Below are 17920 nucleotides of genomic sequence, written 5' to 3' on the forward strand. Positions count from 1 at the left end.
CAAAAGCATGAGGTGTGAGAGTATACACCTGGTAAAGGAAGAAGGACCAGTAGTGCAAGAAAGCTGGGTCTTACAGTGTGTGAAGAGAAAAGACAAGGCTGAAGAAACAGGGTCTGAGGGCCATGTTAAGGAGGGGGACCATGTCCAGTTTTACCCAGGGATGTACCATGATCAAATGTGCATCTGTAGGAGGAACACTCTGGTGGCGCTGTACAAGACAAACCAACCTGGGCCTGGACTTGAGGCAAGCAGATAACCTACACACACACTCTCTTCTCTATTTAGATAGTTTTGTCATCATTTTAAGTAACATTCTCCTTCTCCTTTTAATCCAAATGACAGCTACTTCACAAGGGGTCTCCAACTGAAAAATGACTGGGACTCACAGACAAGATCTGTACAATCTGGTAAAAGTACCAAAGGATCCAAAGTAAAAATGAGAAGATATGGAAAAAAATGTTCATTTCCACTAGGAATCAATGAGCGTCCAGCCAAAATGGAGTAACAGGGACCAGATTCACTCTCCCACTTTAAACAACTAAAAACATCACATAAAATACATGAACCATTTTCAGACATCAGACATTAGGCAACTCAAGGCAGTGGTCCCTGGAGGAGGGAACCAATGAGATGAGCCCTACAATTGCTGCAGCCTTCTGCCTAGAGAAAGTTTTCAGGCCACAGAGCAGGGAGGAGGAAGCTAAGTGGCGCCCAGCAGACACAGGAGTTGAGAAGATAGGTTGGGAGTTTAGGGAACATTGAGTGGCTACAGTTCTTCAAGGCTGAGTATGGAAGGGAAAAGAGCTGCACAGATAGAGAACTCCAGAACTCTGCAGATTCCCCTTTAAGTACCAGTGTGAGAAAACTACCCAAGACTGGGAAAGGGACTACCCAAGAAGAAAAGGTTAAAAAAAAAAAAAAAAAAAAAAAAAGCCCCAGAACTCACACAGGGCCAGGTATAGTTCATGTTCTGACCAGCCACAGTGAGAAAACCTCCTTAACACCCAGATTACAGGGTTAAGCAGTCAGAAGGGTATTGAATAACAGGGCAAAATTTGCTGATCTAAAAGCAAGCCTTCCAAGGATCAAACTGATTCCAAGTAACTTCACTGTGCCCCAGAACAAAGCTCAAGAATATTTTTTAAAGTACAAGACTATCCAGCACCCAGCAATATAATATGCACTAGTGATTCACTAGAAATCATATGTCTAGTGATCAAAAACTACCAGGCGTGCAAAAAGCAGAAAACCGCAACATTTAACCAGGAAGCGAAACTAACCAATAAAAACACATTCAGAAATAACACAACAGAACTAGTAGACAAGAACATTAAGTTATGATAGCTGTACTCTGTATGTTCAAGAAGGCACAGAAAAACATAAGCATGTTAAGGAGAGCCATAGAACACATATATAAAAGACTTAAATCAATCTAGAGATGAAAAATACACTGGATGAGATGAACAGCAGATAAAACACTATACAAGACCAATGAACTTGAGTCACAACAATAGAAATTACCTGAAAACAAAACATGCACACACAGGGGGTGGGAGGGAAGGCTCAGAAGGAGAAAAAAACCCATAAACACACCCAAAAACTGGAAAATGAACTGAGCATCAGTGACGTGGGATAGCTTCAGGCCGCACAATATATTTGTAATTAGAGGCCCTGAAGGAGAAGAGATGGAAGAGGGGGCAGGAAAAAAAAAAATCTAAAGAAATGATGGCCAAATTTTTTTTCCAAATGAAACAAATTTACAGATCCAAGAAGGTCAATAAACCTCAAGGAAAATACATAAGAAAAAAATTGCACCAAAAGACATCATAATCAATTGCTTAAAACCAGTGATAAGGAGAAGAATTTTAAAACAGCCAGGGGTAGGTGGAGTACATTACAAAGATACAAAAATGAAAACGACGTAAATTTCTCTTCTGAAACAATACAAATTAGAAGACAGTGGAGCAACATCTTTAAAGTACTGAAAGAAAAAAACTATATACCTACAATTCATTCAAAAATTAATGCAAAAAAAAAAAGACTTTTTTAGACATACAGAACCTGAAAGAGTACCAACAGACCTGCACTATAAGAAATGCTAGGCTGGCGGAGCGCAGTGGCTCACACCTACAATCCCAGCACTTTGGGAAGCCGAGGTGGGCGGATCACTGGTGGTCAGCAGCTCGAGACCAGCCTGGGCAACATGGTGAAACCCCATCTCTACTAAAAATACAAAAATTAGCCGGGCATGGTGGCACGCATCTGTAATCCCAGCTATTCGGGAGGCTGAGGCAGGAGAATCACTTGAACCGGGAGAGGAGGTTGCGACGAGCCGAGATCATGCCACTGCACTCCAGCCTGGGTGACAGAGTGAGACTCCGTCTCAAAAGAAAAAAAAAAGAGAGAGAGAAAGAAAGAAATTCTAGGCTGGGCACAGTGGCGCACACCTTTAGTCCCAGCATTTTGAGAAACTGATGCAGGAAGATGACTTGTGCCCAGGAGATCAAGACCATCCTGGGCAACATGAATAAACCCACTCTCTACAAAAAATATAAAAATTAGCCAAGTGTGGTGACATGTGTCCGTAGTCCCAGCTCCTCAGGACGCTGAGGTGGGAGGATCGTTTGAGCCCAGACAGTCAAGGCTACAGTGAGCTATGATTCCACCACTGTGCTTCAGCTGATGAGACAGAGCGAGACCTTGTCTCAAAAAACAAAAAACAGAAAAGAAATGCTGAAGAAATTCCTTCTAGCAGAAGAAAAAATGATAGCAGACAGATATCTGGGTCTACACAAAGGACTGATGAGCATCAGAAATGGTAACTATGTGGACAAATGTAAAATATTTTACGTTATTCTTAAAATATTTTAAAAAATAATTGTTTACAGCAATAATTTTTAAAAAATTCCAGCCTGGGAAACATGGCGTAATCCTATCTCTACAAAAAATAGAAACAAAAATTTGCCAGGTATGGTGGTGCGCACCTACAGGAGGCTGAGGCAAGAGGATCCCCTGAGTCCAGGAAGTTGAGGCTGCAGTGAGCCATGATTGTGCCACTGCATTCCAGCCTGGGTGACAGAGTGAGACCCTGTCAAAAAAGAAAAGAGCAAAGAACTGCAGATCTTGATTAACTAGAAAAATCGCTTAAAAGAAAACTGAGGGCTAATATGATTGTAGGTGTGGTCACAGAGTGGGATCTATTCAGTTATGGAACAAATTGGGGTGAAGGCAGGTCCAGAGCATGATCATCAGACAAGAGCTTTAAAGAAAGGTATGTTTTTGATTAATAAAACACCACACAGGTATCAAAGGAAATGCAAAGGGGAGGGTAAAGTAAAAAGAAATGAAAATTAGTATCAGACAACAGATTTCAGAGCAAAAAATATTATTAGATATTACCCAAGATCAATAAAAGTCATTTCTTAACAATAAAGGAGCCAATTCTTTTTTTTTTTTTTTTTTTTGAGACGGAGTCTCACTCTGTCCCCCTTGCTGGAGTGCAGTGGCCGGATCTCAGCTCACTGCAAGCTCCGCCTCCCGGGTTCAGGCCATTCTCCTGCCTCAGCCTCCCGAGTAGCTGGGACTACAGGCGCCCGCCACCTCGCCCGGCTAGTTTTTTTGTATTTTTTAGTAGAGACGGGGTTTCACTGTGTTAGCCAGGATGGTCTCGATCTCCTGACCTCGTGATCCACCCGTCTCGGCCTCCCAAAGTGCTGGGATTACAGGCTTGAGCCACCGCGCCCGGCCAGGAGCCAATTCTTAACAGTCCTACAATACTGCTCATTCACAGGAAAAAAAAAATGGACAAATGAAAATAATAAATTATCTGCTTTGAGTTATCTTTGGTTTATTGAATTAAAAATAAATTTTTAATAATGAGAAAATACTTCACTGGGAGAAAATTCTAAATGAGTATTTTGATATTTCTTCATGGTCAGGGCTTTCCGAGCAAAGGACACTGACAGGTTGATTGAATAGCAAAGGCCTTGAAAGGCAGAGACAGTATCTCCCTAAAGACAGAAAAATCTGGAGAATTTTGGAATTTACTTCCTGTTCCTGGAAACATCTGCTTATACTCCAGGATAATAAACTTAGCGATACCCTCCCTCTCAACCCTAGAGATTTGCTTAATAAGTAATCTCAATCTCTCTCACTCTCTCCCCAAAGAAGAGGACAGGCAGATGCGCCAGTAGCCTCTATTTAAATGAATCTCAGAAGTTTAGTTCTTCTCCTTTGGTGCAACTTCCTGCATGCACAGGGATCTCACCTGGTTCTCATCCCATTCCCTCTCCCACCATGGTAACTGGCTTTGAAAACAAAACTAGGTTGGGCGCGGTGGCTCATGTCTGTAATCTCAGCACTTTGGAAGGCCAAGGTGGGAGGATCACCTAAGGTCAGGAGTTCGAGATGTGCCTGGCCAACATGGGGAAACCCTGTCTCTACTAAAAATACAAAAAATAGCCGGGTATGGTAGCATGTGCCTATAATCCCGGCTATTCAGGAGTCTGAGGCAAGAGAATTGCTTGAACCCAGGAGGCAGAGGTTGCAGTAAGCCAAGATTGTGCCATTGCACTCCAGTCTGGGTGACAGAGTAAGACTCCATCAAAAAAAAAAAAAAGAGAGAGAAAGAAAGAAGAAAAAAGAAACTAGTGCTAAGGTATTGCTATGGCTGCTGCATTTTGCTGTAATAAACTATCCTTTTCTGTGATCCAAAAAGCCTCATGTCTCTTGCCAGAATATATATATGTATATACTATACATATATTATACATAATTGTATAATTTACAAATATAATATAGATTATACATATTATATAAATTATATATAATTATGTGTATAACGTAGCTTATATGTGTATAATTATGTATACATGCATTATATGTGTTTTATATGTATATGTATGTAATATATACACATATATACACACACTCTTGAAAGTAGGGGAACTCTCAGACCCTTCAGTTTCTGACTTAACATACTTATGATGAAAACTCACCACAGACCTACCACTCAGATATCCATGATTCTTATTTTGATGCATTTTCTTCTGAGTTTTCTTTCCATAATGAGCATCTGGTACTTCTGATCTTTAAGACTATAAAAAGTTTAACTATCGGGGTCCAGAACCAAGATGGCCGAATACGAACAGCTCCAAACTGCAGCTCCCAGCAGGATCGATGCAGAAGACGGGTGATTTCTGCATTTCCAACTGAGGTATCGGGTTCATCTCATTGGGACTGGCTGGACAGTGGGTGCAGCCCACGGAGGGTAGCCAAAGCAGGGCAGGGCATCGCCTCATCCAGGAAGCACAAGGGGTCCGGGAATTCCCTCTCCTAGCCAAGGGAAGCTGTGACAGATGGTACCTGGAAAATCAGAACACTCTTGCCCTAATACTGCGCTTTTCCAACAGTCTTAGCAAACAGCACACCAGGAGATTATACCAGACACCAGGCTTGGTGGGTCCCATGCCCACGGAGCCTTGCTCATTGCTAGCACAGCAGTCCAAGATGGAACTGCGAGGTGGCGGTGAAGCTGGGGGAGGGGTGTCTGCCATTGCTGAGGCTTGACTAGTTAAAACAAAGCATGCGGGAAACTGGAACTGGGTGGAGCCCACTGCAGCTCAAGGAGGCCTGCCTGCCTCTGCAGACTGCACCTCTGGGGGCAGGGCATACCTGAACAAAAGGCAGCATAAACTTCTGCAGACTTAAAAGTCCCTGTCTGACAGCTTCGAAGAGAGTAGTGGTTCTCCCAGCATGGAGTCTGAGACTGAGAATGGACAGACTGCCTCCTCAACTGGGTCCCTGGCCCCCAAGTAGCCAAACTGGGAGACACCTCCCAGTAGGGGCCAACTGACACCTTGTATAGGCGGGTGCCCTTCTGGGACAGTTTCCAGAGGAAGGATCAGGAAGTAACATTTGTTGTTCTGCAATATTTGCTGTTCTGCAGCCTCCACTGGTGATACCCAGTCAAACAGGGTCTGGAGTGGACCTCCAGCAAACTCCAAACAGACCTGCAGCCGAGGGTCCCGACTATTAGAAGGAAAACAAACAAACAGAAAGGAATAGCATCAACATCAACAAAAAGGACATCCACACCAAAACCCGATCTGTAGGTCACCATCATCAAAAACCAAAGGTAGGTAAAACCACAAAGATGGGGAGAAACAAGAACAGAAAAGCTGAAAATTCTAAAAATCCGAGTGCCTCTTCTCCAAAGGATTGCAGCTCCTCGCCAGCAACAGAACAAAGCTGGACGGAGAATGACTTTGACAAGTGACAGAAGTAGGCTTCAGAAGATTAGTAATAAATTTCTCTGAGCTAAAGAAGGATGTTCAAACCCATTGCAAAGAAGCTAAAAACCTTGAAAAAAGATTAGACAAATGGCTCACTAGAATCAACAGTGTAGAGAAGACCTTAAATGACCTGATGGAGCTCAAAATCATGGCATGAGAACTATGTGATGCATGCACAAGCTTCAGTAGCTGATTCGACCAACTGGAAGAAAGGGTATCAGTGACTGAAGAGCAAATGAATGAAATGAAGCAAGAAGAGAAGTTTAGAGAAAAAAAGTAAAAAGAAACGAACAAAGCCTCCAAGAAATACGGGACTATGTGAAAAGACCAAATCTGCGTTTGATTGGTGTACCTGAAAGTTATGGGGAGAACGGAACCAAGTCAGAAAACACTCTTCAGGATCTTATCCAGGAGAACTTCCCCAATCTAGCACGGCAGGCCAATATTCTAATTCAGGAAATACAGAGACCACCACAAAGATACTCCTTGAGAAGAGCAACCCCAAGACACATAATTTTCAGATTCACCAAGGTTGAAATGAAGGAAAAAATGTTAAGGGCAGCCAGAGAGAAAGGTTGGGCTACCCACAAAGGGAAACCCATCAGACTAACAGCGGATCTCTCAGCAGAAACTCTTCGAGCCAGAAGAGAGTGGGGGCCAATATTCAACATTCTTAAAAAAAAGAATTTTCACCCACAATTTCATATCCTGTCAAACTAAGCTTCTTAACTGAAGGATAAATAAAATAGTTTACAGACAAGCAAATGCTGAGAGATTTTTTTGCCACCAGGCCTACCTTACAAGAGCTCCTGAAGTAAGCACTAAACATGGAAAGGAACAACCGGTAACAGTCACTGCAAAAACATGCCAAATGGTAAAGACCACTGATGCTAGGAAGAAACTGCATCAACTAACGAGCAAAATAACCAGCTAACATCATAATGACAGGATCACATTCACACATAACAATATTAATCTTAAATGTAAATGGGCTAAATGCCCCACACAGACTGGCAAACTGGATAAAGAGTCAAGACCTATCAGTGTGCTATATTCAGGAGACCCATCTCATGTGCAGAGACACACACAGCCTCAAAATAAAGGGATGGAGGAAGAACTACCAAGCAAATGGAAAACAACAACAACAAAAAAATCAGGGGTTGCAATCCTAGTCTCTGATAAAACATACTTTAAACCAACAAAGATCAAAACAAAGAAGGCCATTACATAATGGTAAAGGGATCAATGCAACAAGAAGAGCTAACTATCCTAAATGTATATGCACCCAATACAGGAGCACCCAGATTCATAAAGCAAGTCCTTAGAAACCTACAAAGAGACCTAGACTCCCACACAATAATAATGGGAGAACTTTAACACCCCACTGTCAACATTAGATCAACGAGACTGAATGTTAACAAGGATATTCAGGACTTGAACTCAGCTCTGCACCAAGCGGACCTAATAGACATCTATAGAACTCTCCACCCCGAATCAACAGAATATACATTCTTCTCAGCACTACATTGCACTTATTCCAAAACTGACCACATAGTTGGAAGTAAAGCACTCTTCAGCAAATATAAAAGAACAGAAATTGTAACGAACTGTCTCTCGGACCGCAGTGCAATCAAATTAGAACTCAGGATTAAGAAACTCACTCAAAACCACACAATGACATGGAAACTGAACAACCTGCTCCTGAATGACTACTGGATAAATAACGAAATGAAGGCAGAAATAAAGATGTTCTTTGAAACCAATGAAAACAAAGTCACAACATACCAGAAACTCTGGGATACATTGAAAGCAGTGTGTAGAGGGAAATTTATAGCACTAAATGCCCACAAGAGAAAGCAGGAAAGATCTAAAATCGACACCCTAACATCACAATTAAAAGAACTAGAGAAGCAAGAATAAACACATTCAAAAGCTAGCAGAAGGCAAGAAATAACTAAGATCAGAGCAGAACTGAAGGAGATAGAGACACAAAAAAAAAACCCTTCAAAAAAATCAATGAATCCAGGAGCTGGTTTTTTGAAAAGATCAACAAAATTGATAGACTACCAGCAAGACTAAAAAAGAAGAAAAGAGAGAAGAATCAAATAGATGCAATAAAAAATGATAAAGGGGTATCACCACCAATCTCACAGAAATACAAACTACCATCAGAGAATACTATAAACACCTCTATGCAAATAAACTAGAAAATCTAGAAGAAATGGATACATTCCTGGACACATACACCCTCCCAAGACTAAACCAGGAAGAAGTGGAATCCCTGAATAGACCAGTAACAGATTCTAAAATTGAAGCAATAATTAATAGCCTACCAACCAAAAAAGTCCAGGACCAGATAGATTCCCAGCCAAATTCTACTAGAGGTACAGAGATGAGCTGGTACTATTCCTTCTGAAACTATTCCAATCATTAGAAAAAGAGGGAATCCTCCCTAACTCATTTTATGAGGCCAACATCATCCTGATACCAAAGCCTGGCAGAGACATACCAAAAAAAAAAGAGATTTTTAGACCAATATCCCTGATGAACATCAATGCAAAAATCCTCAATAAAATACTGGCAAACCGAATCCAGCAGCACATCAGAAAGCTTATCCGCTACGATCAAGTTAGCTTCATCTCTGGGATGCAAGACTGGTTCAACATACACAAATCAATAAACATAATCCATCATATAAACAGAACCAAAGACAAAAACCACATGATTATCTCAATAGATGCAAAAAGGCCTTCGACAAAATTCAACAGTGCTTCATGATAAAAACTCTCAATAAACTAGGTATTGATGGAACATATCTCAAAATAATAAGAGCTATTTATGACAAACCCACAGCCAATATCATACTGAATGGGCAAAAACTGGAAGCATTCCCTTTGAAAACTGGCACAAGACAGGGATGCCCTCTCTCACCATTCCCATTCAACATAGTGTTGGAAGTTGTGGCCAGGGCAATCAGGCAGGAGAAAAAACTAATGGGTATTCAATTAAGAGGAAGTCAAATTGTCCCTGTTTGCAGATGACATGATCGCATATTTAGAAAACCCCATTGTCTCAGCCCAAAATCTCCTTAAGCTGATAAGCAACTTCAGCAGAGTCTCAGTATACAAAATCAATGTGCAAAAATCACAAGCATTCCTATACACCAATAACAGACAGAGAGCCAAATCATGAGTGAACTCCCATTCACAACTGCTACAAAGAGAATAAAATACCTAGGAATCCAACTTACAAGGGATGTGAAGGACCTCTTCAAGGAGAACTACACACTACTGCTCAACGAAATAAAAGAGGACACAAACAAATGGAAGAACATTCCATGCTCATGGATAGGAAGAATCAATATCATGAAAATGGCCATACTGCCCAAGGTAATTTATAGATTCAATGCCATCCCCATCAAGCTACCAATGATTTTCTTCACAGAATTGGAAAAAACTACTTTAAAGTTCATATGGAACCATAAAAGAGCCTGCATTGCCAAGACAATCCTAAGCAAAAAGAACAAAGCTGGAGGCATCACACTACCTGACTTCAAACTATACTAAAAAGCTACACTAACCAAAACAGCATGGTACTGGTACCAAAACAGAGATACAGACCAATGGAACAGAACAGAGGCCTCAGAAATAATACCACACATCTACAACCATCTGATCTTTGACGAACCTGACAAAAACAAGAAATGGGGAAAGGATTCCCTATTTAATAAATGGTGCTGGGAAAACTGGCTAGCCATATGTAGAAGGCTGAAACTGGATCCCTTCCTTACACCTTATACGAAAATTAATTCAAGATGGATTAAAGACTTAAATGTTAGACCTAAAACCATAAAAACTCTAGAAGAAAACCTAGGCAATACCATTCAGGACATAGGCATGGGCAAGGACTTCACGACAAAAACACCAAAAGCAATGGCAACAAAAGCCAAAATAGACAAATGGGATCTAATTGAACTAAAGAGCTTCTGCACAGCAAAGGAAACTACCATCAGAGTGAACAGGCAACCTACAGAATGGGAGAAAATTTTTGCAATCTACCCATCTGACAAAGGGTTAATATCCAGAACCTACAAAGAACTTAAACAAATTTACAAGAAAAAATCAAACAACCCCATCGAAAAGTGGGCAAAGGATATGAACAGACACTTCTCAAAAGAAGACATTTATGCAGCCAACAGACACATGAAAAAATACTCATCATCACTTGCCATCAGAGAAATGCAAATCAAAACCACAATGAGATACCATCTCACACCAGTGAAAATGGCAATCATTAAAAAGTCAGGAAACAACAGGTGCTGGAGAGGATGTGGAGAAATAGGAACACTTTTATACTGTTGGTGGGATTGTAAACTAGTTCAACCATTGTGGAAAACAGTGTGGCGATTCTTTAAAGATCTAGAACTAGAAATACCATTTGACCCAGCGATCCCATTACTGGGTATATACCCAAAGGATTATAAATCACGCTACTATAAAGACACATGCACACGTATGTTTACTGTGGCACTATTCACAATAGCAAAGACTTGGAACCAACCCAAATGTCCATCAGTGACAGCCTAGATTAACAAAATGTGGCACATATACACCATGGAATACTATGCAGTCATAAAAATGGATGAGTTCATGTCCTTTGTAGGGACATTGATGAAGCTGGAAACCATCATTCTGAGCAAACTATCACAAGGACAGAAAACCAAACACTGTATGTTCTCACCCATAAGTGGAAATTGAAAAGTGAGAACACACGGACACAGGGTGTGGAACATCACACACTGGGGCCTGTTGTGGGGTTTGGGGATGGGGGAGGGATAGCATTAGGAAAAATACCTAATAAAAATGACGAGTTAAGGGTGCAGCACACAAACATGGCACATGTATACATATGTAACAAACCTGCATGTTGCACACATGTCCTTTAGAACTTAAATAAAAAACCACAGGCACACGTATGTTTATTGCAGCACTATTCACAATAGCAAAGACTTGGAACCAACCTAAATGTCCATCAATGATAGACTGGATTAAGCAAATGTGGCACATATACAGCATGGAATACTATGCAGCCATAAAGAAGGATGAGTTCATGTCCTTTGCAGGGACATGGATGAAGCTGGAAACTATCATTCTGAGCAAACTATCACAAGGACAAAATACCAAACACTGCCTGTTCTCATTCATAGGTGGGAATTGAACAATGAGATCACTTGGACACAGGGTGGGGAACATCACATGCTGGGGCCTGTTGGGGTGTGGTGGGCTGGAGGAGGGATAGCATTAGGAGAAATACCTAATGTAAATGATGAGTTGATGGGTGCAGCAAACCAACATGGTACCTGTATACCTATTTATCAAACCTGCACGTTGTGTACATGTACCCTAGAACTTAAAGTATTAAAAAAAAAAAAAAAAAGAGGCAGGATTATCACTTGTTCCTTGCAGCTCTGGACTCCCAGGAAGAAGAGGCCTGGTCAGATTCTGGGAGACAAAAGAAACCTTTTGTTTCCACTGGGTTTCAAATAGAGGACCTTCTATGTGTTAGGCCAGCGTAGTAACTACTACACCACAGAAACCCTTTGCATTGCAGGCTTTTTATATTTTGAGACGAGCATTTAATACTTGTTTTTACAATTATTTTTTAGTTGACAAAAATTGTATATATTTATGATGAAAAAAAAAAGTTTAACTTTCTTTTTTCAAAGGGAACATCTACAAATCTTCCCAATTAAAGTAACAATACTTAAAACCCTATCTGAAAACAAATCTGAAAAAGAAAGGTAGACTTGAGAGTCATCAAAACAAAGAATAAAAAAGAAACAAGTAAACAACATGGTTTAAAAAGAAAAGGAAGGCTGGGCACCGTGGCTCACCCCTGTAATCCCAGAACTTTGTGAGGCCAACATGGGTGGATCACTTGAGGTCAGGAGTTCAAGACCAGCCTGGCCAACATGGTGAACTCCATCTCTACTAAAAATACAAAAATTAGCCAGGCGTGGTGGCACGTACCTGTAGTCCCAGCTACTTGGGAGGCTGAGGCAGGAGAACTGCTTGAGCCCGGGAGGCGAAGGTTGCAGTGAGCTGAGATCACTCCACTGCACTCCAGCCTGGGCAACAGAGCAAGACTCCGTCTCAAAAAATAATAAGAAAAAAGAAAAAAGAAAAGGAAGATGAGCTATAAAGAGTGCATTACAATTCAACACAAAGCTTTACAAACATGAAAACCTGCCAAAGGAGATGTCCAAGAGCCAAGATCCAGATGGGAAGCATTGAACAAAAACTTGTTTTATATACTAAGGTGAGCATGTGGAAATGTTTTTCCATTATAAAACATTTATAAAAACGTTATGGGCTGGGCGCGGTGGCTCAAGCCTGTAACCCCAGCACTTTGGGAGGCCGAGACGGGCGCATCACAAGGTCAGTAGATGGAGACCATCCTGGCTAACACGGTGAAACCCCGTCTCTACTAAAAAAATACAAAAAACTAGCTGGGCGGGGTGGCAGGGGCCTGTAGTCCCAGCTACTTGGGAGGCTGAGGCAGGAGAATGGGTGAACCCGGGAGGCGGAGCTTGCAGTGAGCTGAGATTGCGCCACTGCACTCCAGCCTGGGCGACAGAGCGAGACTCCGTCTCAAAAACAAAAAACAAAAAACAAAAAAACAAAAACAAAAACAAAACACGTTATGGCCTAATGTTGCATCAAAGTCGAACTGCAAACAGCACAAAGAACCCTCAAAGCAATGGCTGAGTTTTCTGGAAGGGAATAAATTGAAACATACCCTTATTATCCTGGCAGCCTCCAAAAGGATTCGGCAACGCTCCATGCCAGATTTTTTACTCCATATTTTAAAAGCAGCTTTTGCATTTTGAACAGCCAAATTTACTTCCTTTTCTCCTGAACATGTGAAAGTCGCTATCACTCGGCCTATAAAGAGGGGAAACATCAGTTTTATCTCGAATTGTTGCCACATATTTAAATAAAATATTATCTATAGGCCGGGCGCGGTGGCTCAAGCCTGTAATCCCAGCACTTTGGGAGGCCGAGACGGGCGGATCACGAGGTCAGGAGATCCAGACCATCCTGGCTAACATGGTGACACCCCGTCTCTACTAAAAAATATAAAAAACTAGCCGGGCTAGGTGGTGGGCGCCTGTAGTCCCGGCTACTCGGAAGGCTGAGGCAAGAGAATGGCGTAAACCTGGGAGGCGGAGCTTGCAGTGAGCCGAGATCCGGCCACTGCACTCCAGCCTGGGAGACAGAGTGAGACTCCGTCTCAAAAAAAAAAAAAAAAAAAAAAAATTATCTATCAATATTCTCTTAGTAGTATTTCCTTCTTGTTTTTTGTTTGTTTGAGATGAAGTCTTGCTCTGTCGCCCAGGCTGGAGTGCAGTGGCACGCAGTCTCGGTTCACTGCAATCTCCGCCTCCTTAATTCAAGCGATGCCCCTGCCTCAGCCTCCTGAATAGCTGGGACTACCAGTGCACAGTACACGCCACTACGCCCGGCTAATTTTTTGTATGTTTTAGTAGAGATCGGGTTTCACTATGTTGACCAGGATGGTCTCGATTTCCTGACTTCATGATCCGCCCGCCTCGGCCTCCCAAAGTGCCGGAATTACAGGCGTGAGCTACCGTCCCTTCTTGTTTTTAAGTATGGTTTGATTTAGTGACCATCTCTATACTAGCAGGGGGTTTTTTGTTTTCTTTGTTTGTTTGTTTTTAAGACAGACTCACTCTTGTCGCCCAGGCTGGAGTGCAATGGCCCGATCTTGGCTCACTGCAACTTTCCCCTCCCGGGTTCCAGCAATTCTCCTGCCTCAGCCTTCCCAGTAGCTGGGATTACATGGGATTACAGGCACGTACCACCACATTCAGCTAATTTCTGTATTTTTAGTAGAGACGGGGTTTCATCATGTTGGTCAGGCTGGTCTTGTACTCCTGACCTCAAGTGATTCACCTACCTCTGCCTCCCAAAGTGCTGGGATTACAGGCGTAAGCCACCACACCCAGCCTAGCAGTTCTTAATTATATTTTGCGGTCACTGACATGTTTTAGGAGTCTGATAAAAGTTGCAGACTTCTCTCCAGAAAAATGTACTTAAACATATAACAGAATTACAGGAATGTCACGTCCCATGCCCTAAACTCATCATGGATTTAGGGTTAAGAACCCCTGCTCTCTACTATTTTACAGTTGAGTTTACTAACATTAACTTCTATTAAGTTTTGCAACACTCCTAAACATTATCTCAGAACCTCAGAGGTCTCGTAAAATGAAAGTCAAAAGTAATCGGTCTACTGGGTTATAAACTCTGACTGTAAATCCCTCGTCTATATTCTATGTAGGTTATATCATACTACTGATACTTGATAAATATAGTTAATAAGCAGTAATATCAGGATAAGGCATTCCTAAAGAACATATTTTTTCTCAAAAAATCCAGTATTTCCTTTTCTTATTCCACCTTTATTCCCTCTCCCTATTCTGATGCAAATTATGAAACAATCAGTTTTTCTAGACCCATGTCCCAAGGACTGTACTGCCTCTACCAACAAGCATTCTTTAAGCTTGTCAACTCAGCAAATCCTCTTCACAAGAACTCCTGGGACTCTTTCCAGGGAGACTTCACAAATCTGCAATTTCTGTTACAAACTTGAACAGCCAGCTGGTAAAGGCAGTGGCTGAGGGTCACACACACTGTAGGCAATTAAAACAACAAAGAGCAATTTTTCTTTCTTCTGTATCAAGATGAGGTCGGGGTAGAGAAGCTGTTTCCTCCTACATAAAGAAGAGCTGCGGTAACACCTTCTGGGTCTGCCAAGTCACTGCTCTGTGGTTTAGTGTGGATGGTCAAATACTAAATTCTCCAGTGCCCTGCAAATCAGTTTTATTGCTCTGGCTACATTTTACACAAAATATTTACATTTTTCTCCCCACATATATTCCCTAAAACCCAGCAAAATAAACACAACACAAAACCAAAACAAAAAGCCTCTTCTTCCTTATCTCTGTGACCTTCAGAGTTCCCGGAGTAAATCCAGTGCCTAGCACAGTGCTTAGCACACATTATCCACTGGATTAAAAAGTTTTATTTCAGCAAGATGAATAAATTGTGGAGAGTTCATGTAGACCATGGTGACTATGGTTACCAATACTGTATCGTATACTTGAAATTTGCTAAAAGAATAGACCTTAAATATTTCACTATCCAAAAAAAGCTGTAACTATGTAGAAGCAATGGGTAATTAGATTGACTGTGGTAATCATTTTGTAAGGTATACATACATTACGTCATGTTTTACACTTAAGTATATACAATTTTTATTTGTTAATTATACTTCCATAAAGCTGGGGAAGAAAGTACTGAATAAAGGTGGGGTTTTTTCCTTTCCCAATTCTGATTAATGTGCAGAAATATTTTAATATTAGCATGTGGTGACAAAGTCCTCATTCGTAGTCATTAGAAACGATCTGTGAGCGCTCCTTCATTCCCAGCACAAATAATTATCTTCCCCACAACCCCGCCCCGTTCTTTTAGAATTCCTCTCCTATGCACACATTTGAAGATAATAATACATCAGTCCTAGTGTTAAAAGGGGAACAGCTGGCTGGGCACGGTGGCTCACGCCTGCAATCCCAGCACTTTGGGAGGCTGAAGCGGGAGGATCACCTACGCTCAGGAGTTGGAGACCAGCCTGAGTAACATGCTGAAACCCCGTCTCTACTAAAAATACAAAAATTAGTCGGACGTGGTTGGGAGCCTATAATCCCAGCTACCAGGGAGGCTGAGGCGGGAGAAGCACTTGAGTCCGGAAGGTCGAGGGCGCAGTGAGCTGAGCTCGTGCCTCTGCACTTCAGCCTGGGCAACAGAGTGAAACTCTGTCTCAAAAAAAAAAAAAAAAAAAAAAAAAAGGAAGTTAACAGACGTACGACTTCCCACACCAGGACTTTGCGAACTCTGTTCTGGCCCCGGTAAAACTCCTCACGATCCTCCCATCAGCTTTTCCTTTTCCTCCCTTCCCATCCCTGCCCAGAGGCACTCGCGTTGCCCCAGAATCGCTAGCTGCCTACACACACAACCTTAGACTCTCCACTGTCACTGTCTGTGCTCAAGTCAACCCTGCAGAACACAGGAAACGGGGGCTGGCCGGGAAATCCGCGCACCCGGCCCCGCGGCGCCCCAGCCTCCCGGGCTCGGTGCAGTTACCGGTTGCCGGCTCGAAAGCTTTCTCGGTGCCGGAGGCGTCAGCCGGCTCCACGCGGGCCCCGCCGCGGTAATTGAGCGGCTGCGACACGACGAAGGTGCCAGTGCTCATGGCGGCGACAGGAGAGGGCTGAAGACTGCGAACAAGCGGAGAGAGCGCGGCCCGGCCTGCTCGGAGAAACATGAGGGGCGGGCGCGGCTCCGGGGCAGAGACTGAGAGGCCGCGGAAGGGGCGGGGCCACGGGGATCGGTTCTAGATTTTTGAGGCAGTCACTCGATTCCTCCGCGGTCCAGGTTAGGCCCTTGCGTCGTCAGGAGGGTGGAGCAAGACACCACATTCCCACCCACCACCTCGCCTTACCCCACACAGTTTCCAGGCGGGAAGAGGACTTCCTTCTTCGTGATCAATATTTGTGAAGCACTTTACAAGCGTTTTCGGGTTCATCATTGCATGTAAGCATCCTAGGATCCCATTCTTAATCCTATCGCCTGAAGAAGGCAGAGGATTGGCAGGCCGAGAGTTTTTGGTGGTTACTTCACTGTTAAACCACCGTTTCTTTATCTGTGTAATGCTTTTTAAAGGGTTACAGTAAAAAGCAAGGGGACTGTGAACGAGATAGATATTGTGATCTGAAACTGCTTTTTAAATTCTTAGAGAGGCTGGGCGCTGTGGCTCTCACCAAGGCTGGAGGGTCGCTTGAGCCCAGGAGTTTGAGGGCAACATAAGAGAGACCCTGTGTCTACAAAAAATAAAAATAAAAATAATACAAATTGGGCCAGGCGCGGTGGCTTACGCCTGTAATCCCAGCACTTAGGGAGGCTGAGGCGGGCGGATCATCTGAGGTCAGGAGTGTCATGCATGTGTGTCTGTGTGAAGAGACCATTAAACAGGCTTTGTGTGAGCAATAAAGCTTTTTAATCACCTGGGTGCAGGCGGGCTGAGTCCCAAAAGAGAGTCAGTGAAGGGAGATAAGGGTGGGGCCGTTTTATAGGATTTTGGTAGGTAAAGGAAAATTACAGTCAAAGGGGGTTTGTTCTCTGGCGGGCAGGAGTGGGAATCACAAGGTGCTCAGTGGGGGAGCTTTTTGAGCCAGGATGAGCCAGGAAAAGGACTTTCACAAGGTAATGTCATCACTTAAGGCAAGGACCGGCCATTTTCACTTTTTCTGTGGTGGAATGTCATCAGTTAAGGCGAAGCAGGGCATTTGCACTTGTTTTGTGATTCTTCAGTTACTTCAGGCTATCTGCGCGCATATGTGCAAGTCACAGGGGATGTGATGGCTTGGCTTGGGCTCGGAGGCCTGACGTTCCTGACTTCTTATATTAATAAGAAAAATAAAACAAAATAGTGAAGTGTTGGGGTGGGGAAAATTTTCGGGGGGTCGTATGGAGAGAGAATGGGTG

At 42.7% G+C, this 17920-nt stretch overlaps 1 protein-coding gene across 2 annotated transcripts in view; it reads right to left on the minus strand.

Annotated features, from left to right (window-relative positions):
* Positions 1 to 16735, minus strand: part of LOC105492964 (aldehyde dehydrogenase 9 family member A1) — a 40589-nt gene extending 23854 nt beyond the window's left edge. Inside the window, exons 1-2 of one of the 2 annotated variants that reach the window (XM_071074886.1) lie at positions 16520 to 16735; positions 13092 to 13237 (exon numbers count right to left, since the gene is read on the minus strand). In XM_071074886.1, coding sequence (XP_070930987.1) covers positions 13092 to 13237; positions 16520 to 16700 — 327 coding nt within the window. In that variant the 5' untranslated portion in view covers positions 16701 to 16735. The remainder of the gene's footprint in view (positions 1 to 13091; positions 13238 to 16519) is intronic. The other variant, XM_071074882.1, reaches the window with a different exon arrangement.
* Positions 16736 to 17920: the final 1185 nt, after the last annotated feature.

This window comes from Macaca nemestrina, chromosome 1 (genome assembly GCF_043159975.1).
Source record: "Macaca nemestrina isolate mMacNem1 chromosome 1, mMacNem.hap1, whole genome shotgun sequence".
Lineage (NCBI taxonomy): Eukaryota > Metazoa > Chordata > Mammalia > Primates > Cercopithecidae > Macaca > Macaca nemestrina.